Below are 17,659 nucleotides of genomic sequence, written 5' to 3'. Positions count from 1 at the left end.
GGGCAAGGCCTCCTCTTTCCCCTTCATATTCCTGGTATGATAATTGCTTAAACTGATTTGCACTTTCACAAAAGCTCGCAGGACGCTTTGTAGCTCGAACAGAACAGACGAGGTTTCTCTATCAATGGAAATAAAACTGATTAATGCAGCCTATCAGGATAAGAAGCAAATGAAGCATGCAAAAACAACCTCGTACCCCCAGAAGAGGGAAGGAGGGAGGGAAAAAAGCTAAGTTTCCTCCAAGTCTGATTACAACTTTTTCTTTAATGTTAAAATTAAGAGTTGAAGGTTTCTCGGAACGCTCGCCTTATAAGGCTGCTGAGGCCCTTGGGCTCGGCCCATCACCTTTGGCAGATTGGAGCCAGGGAGAGAAGGAAAGAAAGGAAGGAAAAGTAAGACTTGTACTTCGGGGTTTAAAGTCAGAAAGTTTAGAAGTTGCAAGATTCTGATTCTGCTACATGTTTTCCCCAATATTCTGGGAGAGTAGTCTTCAATGTGCAACTACATGTCCAGTATTTTTTTAATAACTAGAAGTTAAGAGAAGTAAGCATTTTAACCCAAAGTTCAAACTAAACTCCCTCAGTAGGGCATACAATGGGCAAAGGTCTGGTTGGAAAACTTTTCTCCCATCCCTTTTCTGAAGGACTTAAGTTTTCCTAATCTTCTCCCTTCTCCACCCTCATCTTTCTTTAAAATGCCTGAGAATCCACCAAACTGGCCCTTTTGTGGGTGAGGAGCCTGGGTTTCTTGAGCCTAGTTGGGGAAGGACCACACTCAAATTACTGAGATACATTTTTAAAGATCCACTTCAATTTCCCAAGACGACTACTCTGAGGGCATATTGATAAATCTTTATTGACAAAATATTGACATTGACATACTTCTTGGAAGTATATAGTGTGTTAGAATTCTAACAAATTAACACAAAACACAAAAATATTTACATTCTGGTATAGAAGACATTAAGGAAGCATTTGTCACTCTCTTTAGTAAGTCTATGATCTTGGAATAGAAACTCAGTGCTTGAAAACTTGCCGCCGTGTGCTTGGCCACACTTAACATCATCCCCGCTAACTACAGTCCTTCAGTTTTTGCAATAGATAGATTTAAAGTTTGGAATAGCCATTGCAGTGAATGGTTGAACTCGGCCAATTTCTCCAACCACTAAAAGGAGAAGTTTGCATCAGGGTTTTAAGCCTCAGGATGTTAGGAAAGGGAATGTCCAAGAAATATAATTAATTTAGGGGTTTTTTTTTTCCAGTACAAGTCCTGACTCTTTTTGTGGGCACCCTCCCCCACCACCCCCAGCCCCCCGTCATCCTGCTCCCCGTTTCTCTGTAAGAGGACACTATCGCTGAGCCTACTTCATTTAGCTTGCACAATCACTTTGACATCAGAAGGTATCAAAAATTGTTTACAGACTGCACATTTCTTGGGAAAAAAAATCAAAATAAAAAGCACACAGAACCTGTCTTTAAAACGAAAAGAAAATTACAATTCATTTCGGTCTTTAAACACCATTCGCCCAACAACTGCTACATGCATTTCAAGGTTTTGAAACAGATGTGGGATGGGGCTAGACATGGAATTTTCATTTGTTATTACTAATTATTTTTAAAGATGGGGGGAACACAGCGAAGTGCAAAAAAAAAAAAAAAAAGTCCTGTGCCTGGTTGGGTCGTGCTTTTTATCATCATCATTATCATTTTTTAAGTGGACTGTGATAAACGGAATACCTGCCAATCATCTTGTCTTCCCGGTTTGGTGTTTGACTGACAGCTCCCCTTGTCAGAGTGCACGTTCAGCTCTTGCTCTCTCTCTCACCCTCTCTTTCTCTCCCTCCCTCCCTCTTTCTCCTTCTCTCTGTCTCTCTCACTCACTCAGCTGCCTCTTTAGACGAGGGTCGCTTGTTGATGAAGGAGCCTCCATCCTCTGCCATCTTGGCACGGCCTCGGGTTGGGACCCTGTGCCCTCGCTGTCCAAAGTCTTCGCGGCATGCTGCTGCTCCCTCCGATTCCCTCTCCCTTTCTCAGTGAACGTGTATGCGGTCTGTTTTTGTTTTGTAGGGTTTTTTTCCTTCTCCACCTCTCCCTGTCTCTCTTTTGCTCCATGTTGTCCGTTTCTGTGGGGTTAGGTTTGTGTTTTTAATCATCTGAGGTCACGTCTATTTCCTCCGGACTCGCCTGCTTGGTGGCGATTCTCCACCGGTTAATATGGTGCGTCCCTTTTTTCTTTTGTTGCGAATCTGAGCCTTCTTCCTCCAGCTTCTGCCTTTTGAACTTTGTTCTTCGGTTCTGAAACCATACTTTTACCTGCGGGTGAGAGGCCGATGGGGTGCGTTAGTTCTTTCAGAGCACCCTTCTATCAAGTGCCTGATCCTTTCACCCAGCCCAGACTCCAGTTCCAGACTCAGCAAAGACCCAGTCCCCCAGATGCAAGTCCTAAGGTCCAGCCTCTCCAAGGCCTGCCCTCAGGGAGCAGGGCCCTTAGTGCCTGGTGGAAAAGAAGCCCAGCTCCCTGCCCTTCTGAGCCTTCCTGAAGAGCCTTTCCCCAGGGCCCTGCGGCCCGCAGTGCACTGAGTCCCCTCTCTCCTGGCCCTGCACATGGCATCTATATCCCGCAGAGAGCAAAGCCTTGCAAAGCATGGGAAGCCCCTACAAAAATAGTAAGTGATTAAAAATAAAAAGAGACATGTCCCTAACTCCCTCCAGCAAGCCAGTGCAAGGGAGACCTCAGTCCACCGCTGCTGCAGCTTCCCTCAGGGCCCAATGTGCTTTCTATTTTCTGCTGATCTGGGCAGTGTTTCCTAAATATAGCGTCTTCTCTTCGTGGCGGGGGCCCTGGGTAGGCGATCAGGGTTTGCCTGCGCTGCATCCTCCCTGCGGGGGATTCTCACAGGTGAGCAGGAAGGGGATAGGGCTGGAAGAGGCCAGGAGGGGCATGGAGTGTGCAGGCCTCCAGACCAACCCAGCTGTACCTTTATAGCTAGGAAAATGGGTTCAAAACTGAAAGCTTCTGAAAGACCGTCAGTTACACGGAAAGTAAGAGAGAAACTAAGAGGAGGGGAGATGACAGCAAGCTCCCTCTTCCCTCCTCCTAAGCAGCCCCGGAACAGGCTGTTGGTCACACAGCCTCGGACCCCAGTCCCATCACTTCCCACCAGGGTGGGGCTGGAGGCTGGGCCTAACCAGAGTGGCTCTGAGAGGTCTTAGGAGCAATGAGGTGGGAGTCAGCTGCCATCCCATGGGCCCCTGGGAAAGCTGAGTGGTGGGACCTCATTCAGCCAGCAGACAGTAACAAGGTCCAACCTTCCCAGCAGGGGGGTACAGGTAAGGGAGATGGCAGAGACTGCACCTCTGATACCATCTCCCCACAACTCCTATCCTATCTGGATAACAGTACCCTAGCTCAGTGCCAGTCCCTGGACCCCTGGGGTCCACTCCATTCCCTCCTTTGAGGCCGCTGGTCGGTCCGTCTTGCTCTCCCGGAAAGCCTCAGTCCCCCAAAGTGCTCCGTGAAAAAGCTGAGCGGGAACAAGGCTGAATTTAATTTGCTTTGAGTTTGCTAATTGAGGGGGAGGACGGTTCATTTCTCCCCGGCGCTGGCCCAAGGCGCGCGTCGGTGCGCTCGGGGCTTGACACGCACACAAAGACTCCAGGCAGCGTGGGCAGCGAGGCGGACAAAGACCACCGCCGCCTCGGCTGTCCAGGAGAAATCAGCCGGGCCGCGCCTTGTGCCGGGCTCCGCACAAACCCGCCAGGCCCTCCTCGGTTTTGGGGTGGGGAACATGTTTTAAAACAAAAGGCTCGACCTCTCTGCGCTGCCCAGGAAAAGTGTTACAACTTAATCTGCCCAAAAACGTTACTGTTTGCTGGGAACTTTGACCCCACCCTGCGGCTCCGTGTACAGTAGCGCCTACTGTAGTCCTAAACCCCCTCCCCACCCTGGGATAAGCCCAAGCCAGGCCCGCCCAGGGACCCTGCTGTGCAGAAGGCCTGTGCCCTGAGGCAGACCCTCTCTCTGCAGCCTCCCAGCTTTATTTCTCTGATGTAGAGTACACACAGGACGCTTGCCCTCCACCTTCTGATCGCCCATCTCCTTCAGCGAAGTCACTGGAGCCGACGGTGTGAGCCATGGGCTGGTAGTCGCTCAGAACTCATCTTTAACCCACATCCTGTCCTTACCAGTCTCCAGCCCCAAACACCCAGAAACCCCACTGTGCTCTCCCTCTTCCTGGACCCCAGCAGGGTCCTCACACTCTCACCAAAAGTCTCACCAGAAATGCAGGGATGTCTTAGCCAGGACATGTCCAACTGGACAGAGAAACAACTCGGCGCGTTTCCCCAGAACCTGGGGCAGGTTGGCACTTACAGCCCCTTTCTGGAACCCAACAAAGCCAAGCACCTTGAGACATACATCCCGAGCCCAGGCGTGGAACCAGCCACCAGGACCTGTGCGGAAGGCCCTCACAGAGCTCCGTGCTCATGGGTGTGCTTGAGAGCCAGATTTGGGGTGGGGGCGCACGCCCAGATGGGTCCCTCGCGCCCGGGCCGCACTCACCTGAGTTTCCGTGAGGCTGAGGCTATGTGCCAACTGCTTCCTTTCGGCGCCCACCACGTAGTGATTCTTCTCAAAGGCGTGTTCCAGCCTTAGAAGCTGGGACGGGGAGAAGGCGGTTCGGATCCGCTTGGGCTTTCGGGCCAGCGCGTTGTGCAAAAGGAAACTCTCGGGGCTAGTGTCGTTCCCTGCGGGGAGCACAGCAGAAATCCCATTAGGGGGGCTGCTCTGACCCGAGCCGCGCACTTCTCCCGAGCCGGGCTGGCCAGTCACCGCGCTCAGGGCCTTCGCATAGCTGGCGCCGCTCGACCTGCGGGGGTCAGTGGTCCTCCCAAGGGCTCACGAAGGGAACGCCGGCTCAGCTGCCCGGCCCGCAACGCTGGGTGTCCACCTGTGCGGCACCCAACCAGCCGCTGCCCCGGCGGGACCAGTCCCCCAGGCTCCTGACCTCGGCCGGCTCCGCAGCCGCCCTGGCGCCGCGGGCCTCGCCACCTCCTCGCCGGGCGCTGTGGGCAGGGGAGGGAGCCGCAGAGCCTGGCCGGGGGATTGGCGCCCACAGCCCGAAGAAACGACTTTCTCTTCTTTCTAACCTCTCGGGGAACTTTGACCCAGGGTGGAAAGGCGGCGGGCTGCTCTCCAAAGTTTTCTTGGAGATTTATTTTTAAATTATTTGTTTTGTTGCCCCTCCGGAAAAGTACAGAGGCGGAGCGAGTCGTTGCAGCCCGATCGGGACAGAAATCTCGCCTGCGGGTGCGCCCAGCTACAGCCGCTGCTGCCTCTCGAGAACCGGGCTCCGGGGCTCCCGGCTCCGGAGAACTAGAAGAGAACCGCGAGCGAAGAGATCGAAACCCGGGGGGGGTGGTTACCGAGTTGCAGACACCGCCGGGACAGTCTGAAACGCAGGAAGATCCCAGCGGCTCCGGGTCTGGTGGGGGGACCATGAGCATGACTGATAGAGAATGAGGAAGGGCAACCCTAAACTTTTCGAGCAAAGCCTCAGAGTTTTGGGTTCACTCATTAGGATAGGAAATCGATTCACCGAAAACCCAAACAAAGAAAAACAAACCGACAGCCCAGGCAGGATGCAGGCAAATCTAGTTCGGGAATAAGGGTAAAAGGTTTTTCTTTTTTTTCTTCCTTTGGTTTGATTTTTTTAAATATGGGGAGGGGGGTGACATCTACCCGACTCTAGGCTCCGGCAGGAACGCAATGGGTTAATGAATGGACAAGCCGCGGAGTATTGGAGTATTGATCGGCTGCCGCCGGAGGTAGATTTTTCACCGACTCCGATCGGTAAACTATCCCTTTTTCTGAAGTTTTAACTCTCCTCCTCCCACCCCGTACCCAGAGAAAAACAAGTCAAAAATCTCAATAAATGAAAACACGCGAACAGATATTTCCCTCTAAGACAGTTTCTGACCAGGTTCTTTTTTTTTTTTTTTTTTTTAAGAAAGAAAAACAAAAACCAGACCGAACCTGCCTTCCCGCTGTGGCTGCTCGGCGCCCCAATTAAGCAGGTCGCGGCGAGAGCGCCGAGCCCTGGAGCTTTCCTCCCGCACGGGTTCCCGCCCCTCCCCAGGCCTCCGAAAAGCAGGAAAGAAAAAACAAATCCCATACTTTTCGCCGGGGGCGGGAGGGTCCTCTCGCCTCCAGAAGAGGGTGGAAGACCAAGAAGTGGTGGGTCTGGACTGAAGGGGCGCAAAGTGGGTGGTGAACAGGGTCGAACGCAGTCGAAAGCAAGCCTGGCGGCCGAGTCCTGTCCGCGCCCCTCGGAGCCAGGACGGTTAGGGGCATTGCCGATGGTACCAGGAGCCTGGGGACGCCGCAGGCTCTGGGCCCCGCGGCGCCGGGCACGCACAGCCTGCTCGGATACAAGCGCACTGGGGGACAACTTCTCCATTCGCACCCCTTCCCAAAGGGTCAAGCAGACCGCAGGCTATCACTTCAAACCGGTCGTAGCTTAGGAGACTGGGGATCCACACCACCACCGGCCCCGCGCCGCCTAGTTTCCCAACAGGGCGCGCTGGCCCGCAAGCCCGAGAAACCTCCGCCCAGGCCTTGCCAAGCGCCCACCCGGAGCAGGCCGGGGGCAGTAAAGGATGCGGCGGGAACGGCGCTCTGCAGTTCCGCGACGTGGCACGTACCTTGGAAGCGATGACCCAGATATCGGTAGCGGTGGATGAGCCAGGGGTAGAAGGTGGACGGATCCCGCTGCTGCGAGGCGAAGAGGGGGTGTGGCGAGTGCGAAGAGGGTAGGGGGTGGGCGGCCAGGGCGTGCGGCGGCGGCACCGGGTGCACTGGCACGGCGGGGTTGGGCGGGTGCGAGACCGCCTCGGCGAACACCAAGTCCGGGTTGGAGTAGACGCCCCTACCGGCGGCGGCGGCTGCGGCCGAGTGGAAGCCGTTGAGGAACGGATTTATGGGGCTGGAGTTAGCGTAGCTGAGTGCCGCGGGACGGATGGGGTCCTCGGAGCGCGAGGCGGGCAGGGGACTGTCCTTGGCCACCAGCGACTCGATGGTGAAGCAGCGCTTGGGCGCCGGCTGGAACATGCTGCGCCGAGGAGCGGGCGCCCTGGGCTCCCAGCTCCCGGCGACCGCCGCACGCTGCCTCCGCCGCCCGCTGCCCGCGGCGAGGACGGACTAGAATTGGGGACTCGTTTGTTTGGGGTGGGGGTGGGGGGAGGAAGGGAAGAAAGAAAGGAAAGGAAAGGAAAAAGGAAAGGAGGGGGGAGGGAGAGGGAGAGGCAAAGCCGAGGATCCAGAGAATCTTGCACCAAACGCGCCCAACCTGAAGAGAGGGGGGAAAATCCTTCCAGAAGAATTTGCAGGCGTGGATTGGGGTAATTTTTTTTTCTTTTTTTTTTTTTCTTTCTTTTTTTTTTTTTTTTTTTTTTTTTTTTTTTTTGGCGAGATGGCGTGGGGGGATCGGAGTTAGAGGCAGGGGGGAGAAGGGGGGAAAGTTCTCGGGGGAGGCAAAAAAAAAAAGTTTTTTCTCCTCTGCAAAAGGCGGGCAGGGCGCCCTAAGTCCAAGGACAATCCATGGAAGTGTTCGCTTCTTCACAAGTTGTGCAAACGATTTGTTAGTTCATGAGCCTAATTAGTGCGGGGATCACATAAACAGCTTCCTCCGAAGCCTGGTAAATGGCTTGATGATTGGTCGCTATTACTCGCCCTGAGGTGGAAGGGGGGAGACTCTTTAAAGTGCGTCAGAGGGAGGTGAGCGCCTGGGAACCCGGAGGCCTGGATCCCGGCCGAGTGGAACGGAGTCGGCGCCGCCGCCTCGGCCGAGCCTGCCGCAGCCCGCCTGGCCGCCCGACTTCTCCGCGCCTTCGCCCCTCGCTCCCAGCTCACTCGCTCCTGCGGCGCCCGCTGCGGCTTCTCCTCCTCCTTCGCCTCCTCCTCTTCCTCCGGTTTCTTCTTCTCCTCCTCCTCTTCTTCCTCCTCCTCCTCTTCTTCCTCCTCCTCTTTCCCCACCTACTCCCCCTCAGCCACCGCCTCCTCCTCCACCAGCACCACTCCCTCCGGGGCACCCCGGTCCCTGCAGAGTCCCTGGCCGGCGCCGCCTCCGCTGCGGCCCCCTGAATCCGGAGCCTGCTGAGCCCAAGCTGGTAGGACAGACGGACAAACAGATTCCTTTCGCCTAGCGCTCCGCCGCGGCTGCCTTACGCGGCCCTGCGTCGGGGGAACTGGGATCGTCCCAGGAGCACCGCGAGGGTAAGCGGGCGGGGGCTGGTTCCTGGGCTAAAGGCGCTGTTCGGTTATACCAATCCCCACCCTTAGCAAAACTCCCAGCGATTTCCTAGGCCAGGAGGGATCCTGGAGAGGGGGTGCGGGGTCCTCCCACCCCACCAACCACGCTTAGCCTCGAGGTCCCAGGGTCGGTGCGTTCGCGAGTCTAGACCCGGCTCGTTCGTTTGCGAGTTGAGACCGGGAGCTGCCGACCCCGCTGAAGCAGTGGGCTTCCAACTCGCTCCCGCTCTCGCCCCACGGTCTCCAGCGTTTTCTGTCTGGGAGGGTGCTCCCCTCCTTCCCCAAAACAATTCCTTCTGGAATATCTGGGAGCGGTAGTCCGAGGTCAGGGGAGAGCCTGATGTGGTGCTACCGTACTATTATGGTTCCGACGTAATTATTTTTGTTACTGTGGTCAATGTTATTATTATTATGGATGCTATTATTTTATTATTATTATTTCTATTATTATTATGCCATCTGTTGTCCCGGGGAGGGGGGGGGTTGCTGTGCAAACCCAGTGCAACTAGGGATTATGGATCGTTTCTCCGGTCCCAGGCCGTGTCCGCATTTTCGAGCTCGCCTTCGGTTTTGGGATGATTTTAGGACCGAATTCCCTCGTCCCCATTGGCTCGCGCGGCGGCATAATTATGATCACATCCCCAGGCTGCTGGCGCTGCTCTCTGTTTATTGGTGGTTAAAGATCTATTATCTATTCATCAGCCGCCTCTTTTTTCCTTTTTTTCTTTTTACCATTACATTCTTCTAAAGTGAAGTACCAGCAGGTATTTTGCACGTTTACAATTAATGATAATAATAATAAAAAAAAAAAAGTCTAGCGTCCTTTAAAACTATTACTCTCAGGCCCCTGTCATTTCTCCTAAGAAAGCAGAAATGCCTGTGTTTGGTGACTAGGTTGCCGTGAGACCTGGGAGAAGCCAATGGGAATGGGGGGAGAAGAGTGAAGTCCACCGTGAGCCAGGCTGCACTGCCACCAGAAGCATAGTTGAGGGGACAGGTTTCAGGACAAGCTACCTGCTTCCTCCCTTGGTTTCATCTACTGTATATTTATGTTTGTGTCAATTACTCCTTTATTCCAGATAAAATGTTGTGTTGGGGCAGGTGTCCAAAAACCTCTTTTGGGAAACCAGGCAAGAGAGGAGTTGGGAGCAGTGTTTTCCGGGGTCGTCAGGGAACCAGAGAGATTCGTGGGGAACTGGCAGAGATCATCTTTGTTGCCCCCACTCCACACCTTCCCAGGGAACATACATACACATCTTCACACTAGACAGGTGTGCGCCTCAGCTTTGCCCTTACAGTGGGAGACACCTCCTTCTCCCTTAGGCTTCGAAGCTCTGGGCTGGGGTCCTGGCCCAGTATTGTCCCTCTGTCAGTTCCAGGTGACTTTGCTTTCTCCTCCTGCTCTTTTTCCAGGCCCAAAGATTCTGGGCTTTGAATCCAGCCCTTGGGGTGGGGGTGCATTTAAAGATGCACCTCCCTTGGGCCTGGACCACTGTCCCCCAAAATATTGTCTGCAGTTTGGAAATCTCTCTCTCAATTAGGCTGTGGGTTAGAGGCCTCTCCTCTCCTAGGCCAGCAGGGAGCCTGAAGGCATGGCAGAGTGGGGAGGTCTTTTGGCTGTGCCCAGTCAGTAAGCCCAGGGTGGAGCTAGAGGTCCGCCCTCAGGTTTTTGAGGCTGGAAACAAACACCCAGCTTAGGGAGACTATGGATCCAGAATCCTGGCAAGCAGGAGAGGGCACCTTTCATGCAAGCTTCAGAAGCAGGACTGAAGGGCCAGGCTCTGGCAGTGCCCTCAGGCCAGACCCTCCAAATTCAGCCTGAGACTCAGGGGTTGCAAACTGGAGCCACTGAAAGCTCCACCCTTAGTGATCTTGGGTGGGGGCATAAAAGTCATTGACCTTGAGGGCATGGGGAATCCAGTTTGTCTGGGAGATAGATGGTTTGAGACCCAGATGGTTTGCGATGTGTAAGGGTGATGGGTGCCTTCCCTCTTTTAAAACTTGCAGCCCTGGGTGCTAAGGTGCAGTCATTATTCCCTTAACCAGGACAGTGTTGGACTGGAGACGGACCCCTCAGCCTTCTGCCCCAGGCAGGGACATTTGGCTGTAGTAGAGGGTAGAGTGCTACACAGTCCCCACTTTAGTCAGTTGGCATCCTCTGCAGGCCACCCGCCTTTTATAAACTGTCCTTCTGTGGCCAGGTTTACCCCAAGGGCTCTAGCTAGCCAACAGGTAGGCATGGGTAAAGGGGAAGCGGAGTCTGAGGTCTGGTGTCCCCCTTCCTGAAGGCAGCGGGGCATGCTAGTTCCTCTGCTCCAAGTGCTACTAGACCCAAGCTGCTCTCCAGCCCCTTGAAGGAGAAGTGGGTTTCTAGTGAGTCAGGCAGTTCGGAACCCCAGAAGCTGGGTAATCTATGCTAATTCATGCACTTGGCCTGAGGAGCCCGGGAAGGTTCATGGGGTCTAGCCCCGATGTGCAGGGAAATTAACTAGGATAGTAACTCATTAACCAGAGTGGCCAGTGGAGGCGTGCCAGGGCACTGGGCACTGTGGTCTGGACTGGACTCTGAGCTCCTAGATGGCACAGCTGCCCTGCTGCTCAACTTTACTTGTGGATTTAGGCCTTGCAGAATACGACCACCTTTGTTCCTTAGCTGCCCATGGAGTGGGTGTTTGGTTAAGTAGCCCTGTGTGGAGTGGGAGATGTGGGGATTTCTGAGGCTCCAGCTTAGAGCAAGGGGCTTCCTCCCTCTGTCCTATGTGTGCCCCAAGCCACTGCTGCCTCTTGGGCTCTGTAGACTGAGGAATCTACCTTTGCAGGTAGCTGGACTAGCAGACACATTCAAACGTTCTAATTCCGAATCTGTCACTGAATGACCTTGGGCAACATGGAAACCTCCCGACCTCATTTTGTCATATGTAAAAATACAGCCAATGCAGTCGGAGTAGCACTCGACTTGTTTTGGAGGATGATAGAACTATCCTACTTCCTGATTGTGGTGGTATTTATATGATTCTATATGTTTTTCAAAACTCACAGAACCGTACATTACAAAGGGTGAGTTTTACTATATGTAATTATACTTTAATACACCTGCCCCCATCCCCCAAGATGAGAGACTTGCATTTACAGCTTAAGTGTGTGACCTTGGGTAAGTTACCTAACTTCTCTGTGCCTCTGTTTCCTCTTCTCTGAAATGGGAATAAATAATAGTACCTTTGCTTTGGGTTTGTTCAATGACATAAACAAAGCTAAGTGCTTAGACAGTGTCTGGCACATAATGAACTAGGGACTTCAAAGGAGCAAAGGGCAGTGCTTCTCCATCGCTGCGCTCCGTGCTAGGCCTGTGAGGTACCTGGGGTGGGTGCATGGCCTCCTGCAACTGAGAATAGGTGTGTGGGAGCTGTCTGGGGTCGCCACCTATGTGACTTTCACCTTCTTGAGCCATGGTTGACTCATCTGCCAAAAGGAAATAGCAATGTGTTAACGGTTGTTGAGAGGAGTGAGTGAGCTAATATTTAGCACACTGTTAGCGTTCATCACATTTTAGTTATTGCTAGGTCATGGCCTTGTGCCGTGGAACCTACCCACTGCACTCTGCCAAGTCTTGGTCCCTGATCGCCAAGGTTCGGGTCCTCACGTTGAGCCAGCACGCTGAGCCCGTCCTGTGCTCCCGCGGCGGGCCGTGGATCTCACCGACGCCCGTGAAGGGCGAGCCCTTTCCCAGTCCAAGGCGCACTAATGGTGTCCCAAGTTGGAAAGGCCTGGGGGGCGTTAAGAATTCCTCCAACCCACTGAGATCCCCAGTCACGCCGGCCTCTCCGAACGCGTAGGGTGGCGGTGAGAAAACGAAAAGTATAATTAATGCCCTAAAAACATTTTTTTTAAATTATTACGACAAATCCCTTTCTGGCGTCTTCCCTAAAGGCCTCTCGCCAGGCGGGCGCAGCGGCCTGGGGCCCCGATTGACGTGCGCGCAGCGGCGCCTAGTGGCAGGGCTGGGCGCGGGCGCGATACCCACCGAGCCCCCGAGCCCGAGGGCGGGGGAGTGCTGGGGTTGCGCCGCATTGCCAAGGTCTCGCCTAGGCCGTCATCCAGGCCAGCGGAGGGGTCAAAGGAGGCTCACTGGCTACAGAGGAGCCCGGGCGGCTTGGAAGTGAGTCCCTCCTGCCTCCCTCAGCTCCAGCTCTTGGCTTGAGAGGAATTCCAGCTCCAGTAGGAGTCCGGCTTCCTTCCGAAGGGAGCGCAGAGAGGGGCTGGGATGGGACAGGTTCTGCTCTAAGAAGGACTAGGAAGCCGTGATCACCTGTGCAGCCACAATTCCATGCCTGAGGTCCCATATCTCCCGGCCTGACCCTGGTGGTTCAGAGAACAGGCCTGGGACGGCCTGCGCGGACCCCGCCTGGGGTGGAGTCGGAAGAGCTGGGGTCCCGGGGTGCGACTCTCTCATATCCGCGCCCCCTCGCGGCAGGCGGAGGACGCCCGACACAGGGGGTCCTTGGTTTTGGCAGGGGTGGCGATTAATTACTACACACTCCTAGCAGCGCACGTTGGGCCGCCGCGACGGGGTTCTGATGACTCTCCCATTCCTCTCGGAGCGCGCGTACCCCATCCGTCCCGGGGCAGCCTGGCTCCTCTGGTGATGTGAGGCCGTGGAATACGCTTGGGCTTCACTGGAAACCCGTGTCATAGGAAGGCGGCCTGGGAGCGGCGCCCTCAGCATAACTGTTTGGAGCTCCGAGCCCTTGCGGCAGGGTCTTGACCCTGGCCCTGGCCTCCGCGGGTGGCTGCAGGGGCGCTGTCCTCCTCTGGACATCCGCGCGAACGTCTGCGTCTCCGGAGATCTATCCGTTTTGAGACCCAACGTTTCAGTGACGCATGAAGCCACCGGCAGGACCCCGCCGTCGGGTTTTATCTCCTTCATCACGTTGAAACTCGTCACTCCCTCACCACACACACGCTGTCTCGATTCATTATTGAGGAAACAGAGCCAGTTTCTTTCTCCCTCAGCTGCCTTCAAATGAAAGCCTAGGACCAAGCAAGAACTGAGGGGGACCGACAGACGTACACACAGACGGTGGTGCAGGAGCCGGAAACAAGTACACTCTAGTTCGGGGCGCCTGCCGGGGATAGGGGTAAAGACAGTTGCATCTCCCTTGCACTCTCTCGGGATAGGGGGTGGGTGGGAGCGTGGCAAATCCTTCCCATCGCCTCCAAAGCTACAAACTATGAGCCCACCAGAGCGTGCACGGGCTCCTGGGCTCCCAGAGGACCAGCATGGGGAGCGGAAGCGGGGCGCACCTTCCACGCCTCTGCAGCACTTTCTGGCTTTTCGTGTTTGAGGCTCTGCTCTCTGCCACTGATGGCCCGGCCGGTCTTTTAACTTGGAGTCTGGTCCTTGCCCGACAATGTAAGGCGCTCCTTGGGTTTGTCAGCCTCCATCTAGGAGCCTATGCTACTTCTGAAACGCTGGCGTCCCAGGAGCCCCTCTCTCAGGGACTTAATCGTCTCTTTAGTATTTCCCCATGTTCTGGATGTGGGGGCTGGGCTTGGACTTGAAGAGGAAATCCTGCCATCTGAGGAAAAAAAGGAAACTGTAGGTTTCTTCTTTTGGACTCTGCGGCCCTCCTTGAAACGTGGGGAAGATTGGGGCAAGACTTACAAGAAGGCTAACAATTCCTCTCACCTGTATCGAGTTTTAGCATTTTTGTTTAAGTATGTGTGCTCAAGCCCATGATCTCAGTGAACATCACAATCTGGTGTGGTGAGTTAGGGAAACAGTCATGATACCCACTTTTCAGATGAGAAAACTGAGGCTTAGGGAAGTTAAAAAAGTCACTCGGGGCACCCCCACCTCCTAGCCATGGGTGCAGTGCTCACTTCACTAGGAGCCCTAGGAAGACCACCCTCTCCTCCCCGCCCACAGGAATCAGCCTCTCGCACTCAAGCCAAGGGGAAAAGGCAGGGAAGAGTGCCCTGCAGGTGGGCTGGGGTGCAAGCAGCAAGGTTCGCCCAGGCGGCCCCACTTAATGTCACTCTGGCTCTTGCCTCTTATGCACCCGGTCACCGTTGTCCTCCAGGCCGCTCTTCCGGGCCTCAGGCCCTGCCCTTTTTTTCTTCCTGGTTTAGCTCCTGCGGACTCCAGCCCCGAGTTTAGGACTGGAGGGAGGAGGGTGGTTAGTGGCCTCGCAGCTGCCAGTGAACGGAAGCGCGGGCAGGGCAGGCGCTGCGTGGCGGCGGCTGAGACTCCGTGTGCCCTGTATCCCCACGTCGTTCGCGTGAGCGACTCACAGCGGCCGGGAAACCTCTGCTGGTGGCCACAGAGCAGCGCCTGCGCCAGCGGGCAGGAAAACTGGTGCTTCCAACCGCAGTCAGCGAGGCGGCCCCAAGACCCCTTGTCTAGCATCTTCTGCTTCCCCGGCTCTGCCCGGCCTGCGCGGAGAGAGCTGGGGGACAGAAGAATGGACAGGGACTAGGAGCTTCCGAAGGGGCTCACAAGGGTCTGACCACGACCACTGATGCGACCACGACCCCATCGCATGCCCTTCGAAGACCCCAACTCTCTCTAGGAGTACCGCAGCTTTGCCGGACCAGGAGGCCCTAATTACAGACAGGCTCTGCTGCAACTCCTGGGGCCCGGCCCCCAGGGGAGAGCGAAGGAATCCTCTGGTTCTGGCCCCTACAGCTACCCCCTCCCCCGGCCACACGCGTATTCTGGGGCCCCTCGGGCCTGGAGGTTGGCCATACCAGGCCTGGCTCTCCTGTTTGCATCCCCTCGGCGTCTGGGCGCGGGGAGGCTCCGTGCACCCGGCTTCTCCCACGGCCATGCGGAGCCCTCGGCTTTGTGGCAGGCCCCTGGCGTCTGGAGGAGAGGCCGCGAGTGAGGCCCGAGGGAGCCTCTGGGGACCCGCAGCAGCCGAAGCCGGCTTGGGCCTCGGAGGCCTCCTCTACGCTGGGTCCGAAGTGTCCTCCCACCCCTGGCGGGGACCGGGAGAGGCCCGACCGCCGCCGCCCTCCGCTTAGCCCCGGCCGCCAGCAGCTTGCCGGGGGCGGCGTGCGCAACAAAGGGTGGCATCGCGGCGGCGCGGACAGGGACAGCATTGATTCAATATTAGCTTTTCATTCCAGTCTATTGTGCCCATCTGAGATAATATTGACTCTGAGGTGAGAGCCCACAGACAACAGCGCTTGTCTAACACTCCGCTGCAGGGCGCTCGAAGGGAAGAGAACCGGAAAGGGCGAGTTAAAGAGACTGCGAATAAAAGCTGCTCGCGCGGCGCGCTGGCCGCCGCTGGCCCAGAACCTCGGACCCGGGAACTGGGGATCGTGGGAGGGCCGAGGGGTCTGGAGGTGGCTCGGAGGAAGGGAGCTGTGCTGTGCGTTCCCAACGAAAGTGTTCCCAACACTCCCATCTGCCAGACACTTGATGTTGGGTTTCCCCTTCTCGGTAGCTCTGGAGGAAAACTAATGCCCCCACACACTGTTTTGGGTTGCTAGTAAGCCAGCAGCGGCCACTGAGATATTTTCCCCTTGTAAACAGTGTAACTCTTTAGGGTAACTTTTCTGTCAAAATGTTTCTTCTATTTCCCCTGCCAGTGAAGAGTAAACACGCAGCAATTATCATTAAACTGCATTACTTGCGAGAGCGTGTTTAATATCAAATTTCTAACTGTGCATTTGGCTGTGCGTTCAATCGTCTCCTTGCAGCCCATCATTGAGTTCCCTAACTGCCTTGCTAACCGCAGCTTTAAAGGGCCTCTGGAACGTTCCAGTCTTGCATATAAAGATTCGTTTCAATTTTCAAATTGCTTCTAAATGCCTCCGTTGGAAAATGGCACTTTAAGTTGTTTTACGTGTCGGAGACAGAATACTTAGATTTACACTTGGGGCACCAAACGCAAAACGCTCAGGGCTTGCAGTGAACCTGGTGAGTGTGCCCTCGGGTGTCATTTACAGAATTTGCGCCCTCCTCCCAATTGGAGTTTGACCTCTATCAGAGATCATCTTTTCACTACTTTATCCCAATGAGGAGCTGGTCGTTTGAGATCTTTTCATCCACCCCAAAGACACGTGGGCGTGTGGGGAACTGGGATAGGGTGAGGGCTGGGGTGACTGCGTCACTATGGGGAGACCCTGATGCGCTTCGCTCCTTCCCTTCCAGCGCCTTGTACTGAGTTGGTGCTTGGCGACAAGGAGATCGGCACCTGGGCTATTTCAGAGGACATGTTGTCTCGTATATACCATCTATAACATAGATGGTCCGTTTGTATTATATACTGTTCAACATATAATATGTATGATGTGGTTTCATATCATAATATTTAACATCCAGTTCCTATATAATATTGTTATACTACTTATCTAACATAATGTTTTATATATTATACAATGTATGTTGTATACAATTCTAGATGTGTGTGTGTGTGTGTAAATGTATTTGGGAGAGCCTTTAATCTTCCTGCAAGTACGCATTTGATCATTTTAATGTAACTTTATAAAGTCCTAATCGAAGCCACTTTGAGACCAGCTATGTCTTTATAGCAAAATACCCTGGGATCCACTGTCGGCTCCAGGACAAGGCTGGGGGGAAGGTAGCTGCCGTGAGGGACAGCAGGTCCCCATTGGAAAGTGATTTTCCAAATGTTTATTCCCCGGGGACAGAGGAGCCGATGTTCTGGACTCCGTGGCCGTCTCCTGTCCTCGCTTGTGTTATGGTGGTTGTTTTGGTTTTGAAAGAAGCCGTTTGGAGGCTCTAGTGATCCCTAAACTGATGTCATAAATTAAAAATGAATGTGAGGAGTGCAGCATATGCTCCGCTGAGGCGTCAGGGAGCTCAGCGGAAGCCTTTCACCTTGGGTTCCGGGCTGCAGACGACAAACTGCGGGGCTCCAGCCTAGGTGCACGATGCGGGCGGGCCTGGCAGAGCGGAGGCGCTGCGTGGGCTCCCGCAGGTCCTCTGCTCCAGCTCGCGGCCGCCCGCCCCGACCCCGGACTAGGAAAAGCTGTCGGGGCTTGCATCGTTTACAGATCAGATGGTCCCAACTACAGTCTGCTTTTAATACCAATTGAGAGCTAAAATAAGCAAGCAAACGGGAGTTCCCGTTGGAGGGCAGGGGCCAGGTGTGCTGGAGGAAAATAAAGTCGGAATTTCAGATGTCCTGACGTTATCCCTCCGTTAAAAGGCAAGAACCGCGCAAGTGATTTAGATTAGGGAGGTGGGGGGAAAAAGCAAAAAAGAGACGAAGTCAGGTGTAGCCAACGAAAAGCTCAGAAATGAGAACCATCCTAACTTTACAGCTTAATAAACAGGAGGCTGCTAACTCAGAGACTTGGGAGTTGGGGAAGGAAATTG

General features: G+C 54.7%; 2 protein-coding genes across 3 annotated transcripts in view; one reads left to right on the top strand and one right to left on the bottom strand.

Moving 5' to 3' along the window:
* SHTN1 (shootin 1) overlaps positions 1-17,659 on the top strand; it is a 905,549-nt gene that overhangs the window by 245,346 nt on the left and 642,544 nt on the right. The gene's annotated exons all lie outside the window — the stretch shown is intronic.
* EMX2 (empty spiracles homeobox 2) lies at positions 832-8,347 on the bottom strand. Of its 2 annotated transcripts, XM_050804004.1 has the most exons (3): positions 6,702-8,347; positions 4,561-4,745; positions 832-2,312 (listed from the first exon to the last, which is right to left on the bottom strand). In XM_050804004.1, exons 1-3 carry the CDS (start codon positions 7,105-7,107, stop codon positions 2,145-2,147), a joined length of 759 nt encoding a protein of 252 aa, XP_050659961.1. In that variant the 5' UTR covers positions 7,108-8,347; the 3' UTR covers positions 832-2,144. The 2 variants fall into 2 exon arrangements, with proteins under 2 accessions (XP_050659961.1, XP_050659962.1); XM_050804005.1 differs by lacking the exon at positions 4,561-4,745 and having other exon boundaries at positions 2,209-2,312; positions 6,702-8,346.

This window comes from Macaca thibetana, chromosome 9 (genome assembly GCF_024542745.1).
Source record: "Macaca thibetana thibetana isolate TM-01 chromosome 9, ASM2454274v1, whole genome shotgun sequence".
Classification (NCBI taxonomy): Eukaryota; Metazoa; Chordata; class Mammalia; order Primates; family Cercopithecidae; genus Macaca; species Macaca thibetana.
This window is presented reverse-complemented; position numbering and strand designations above follow the sequence as displayed.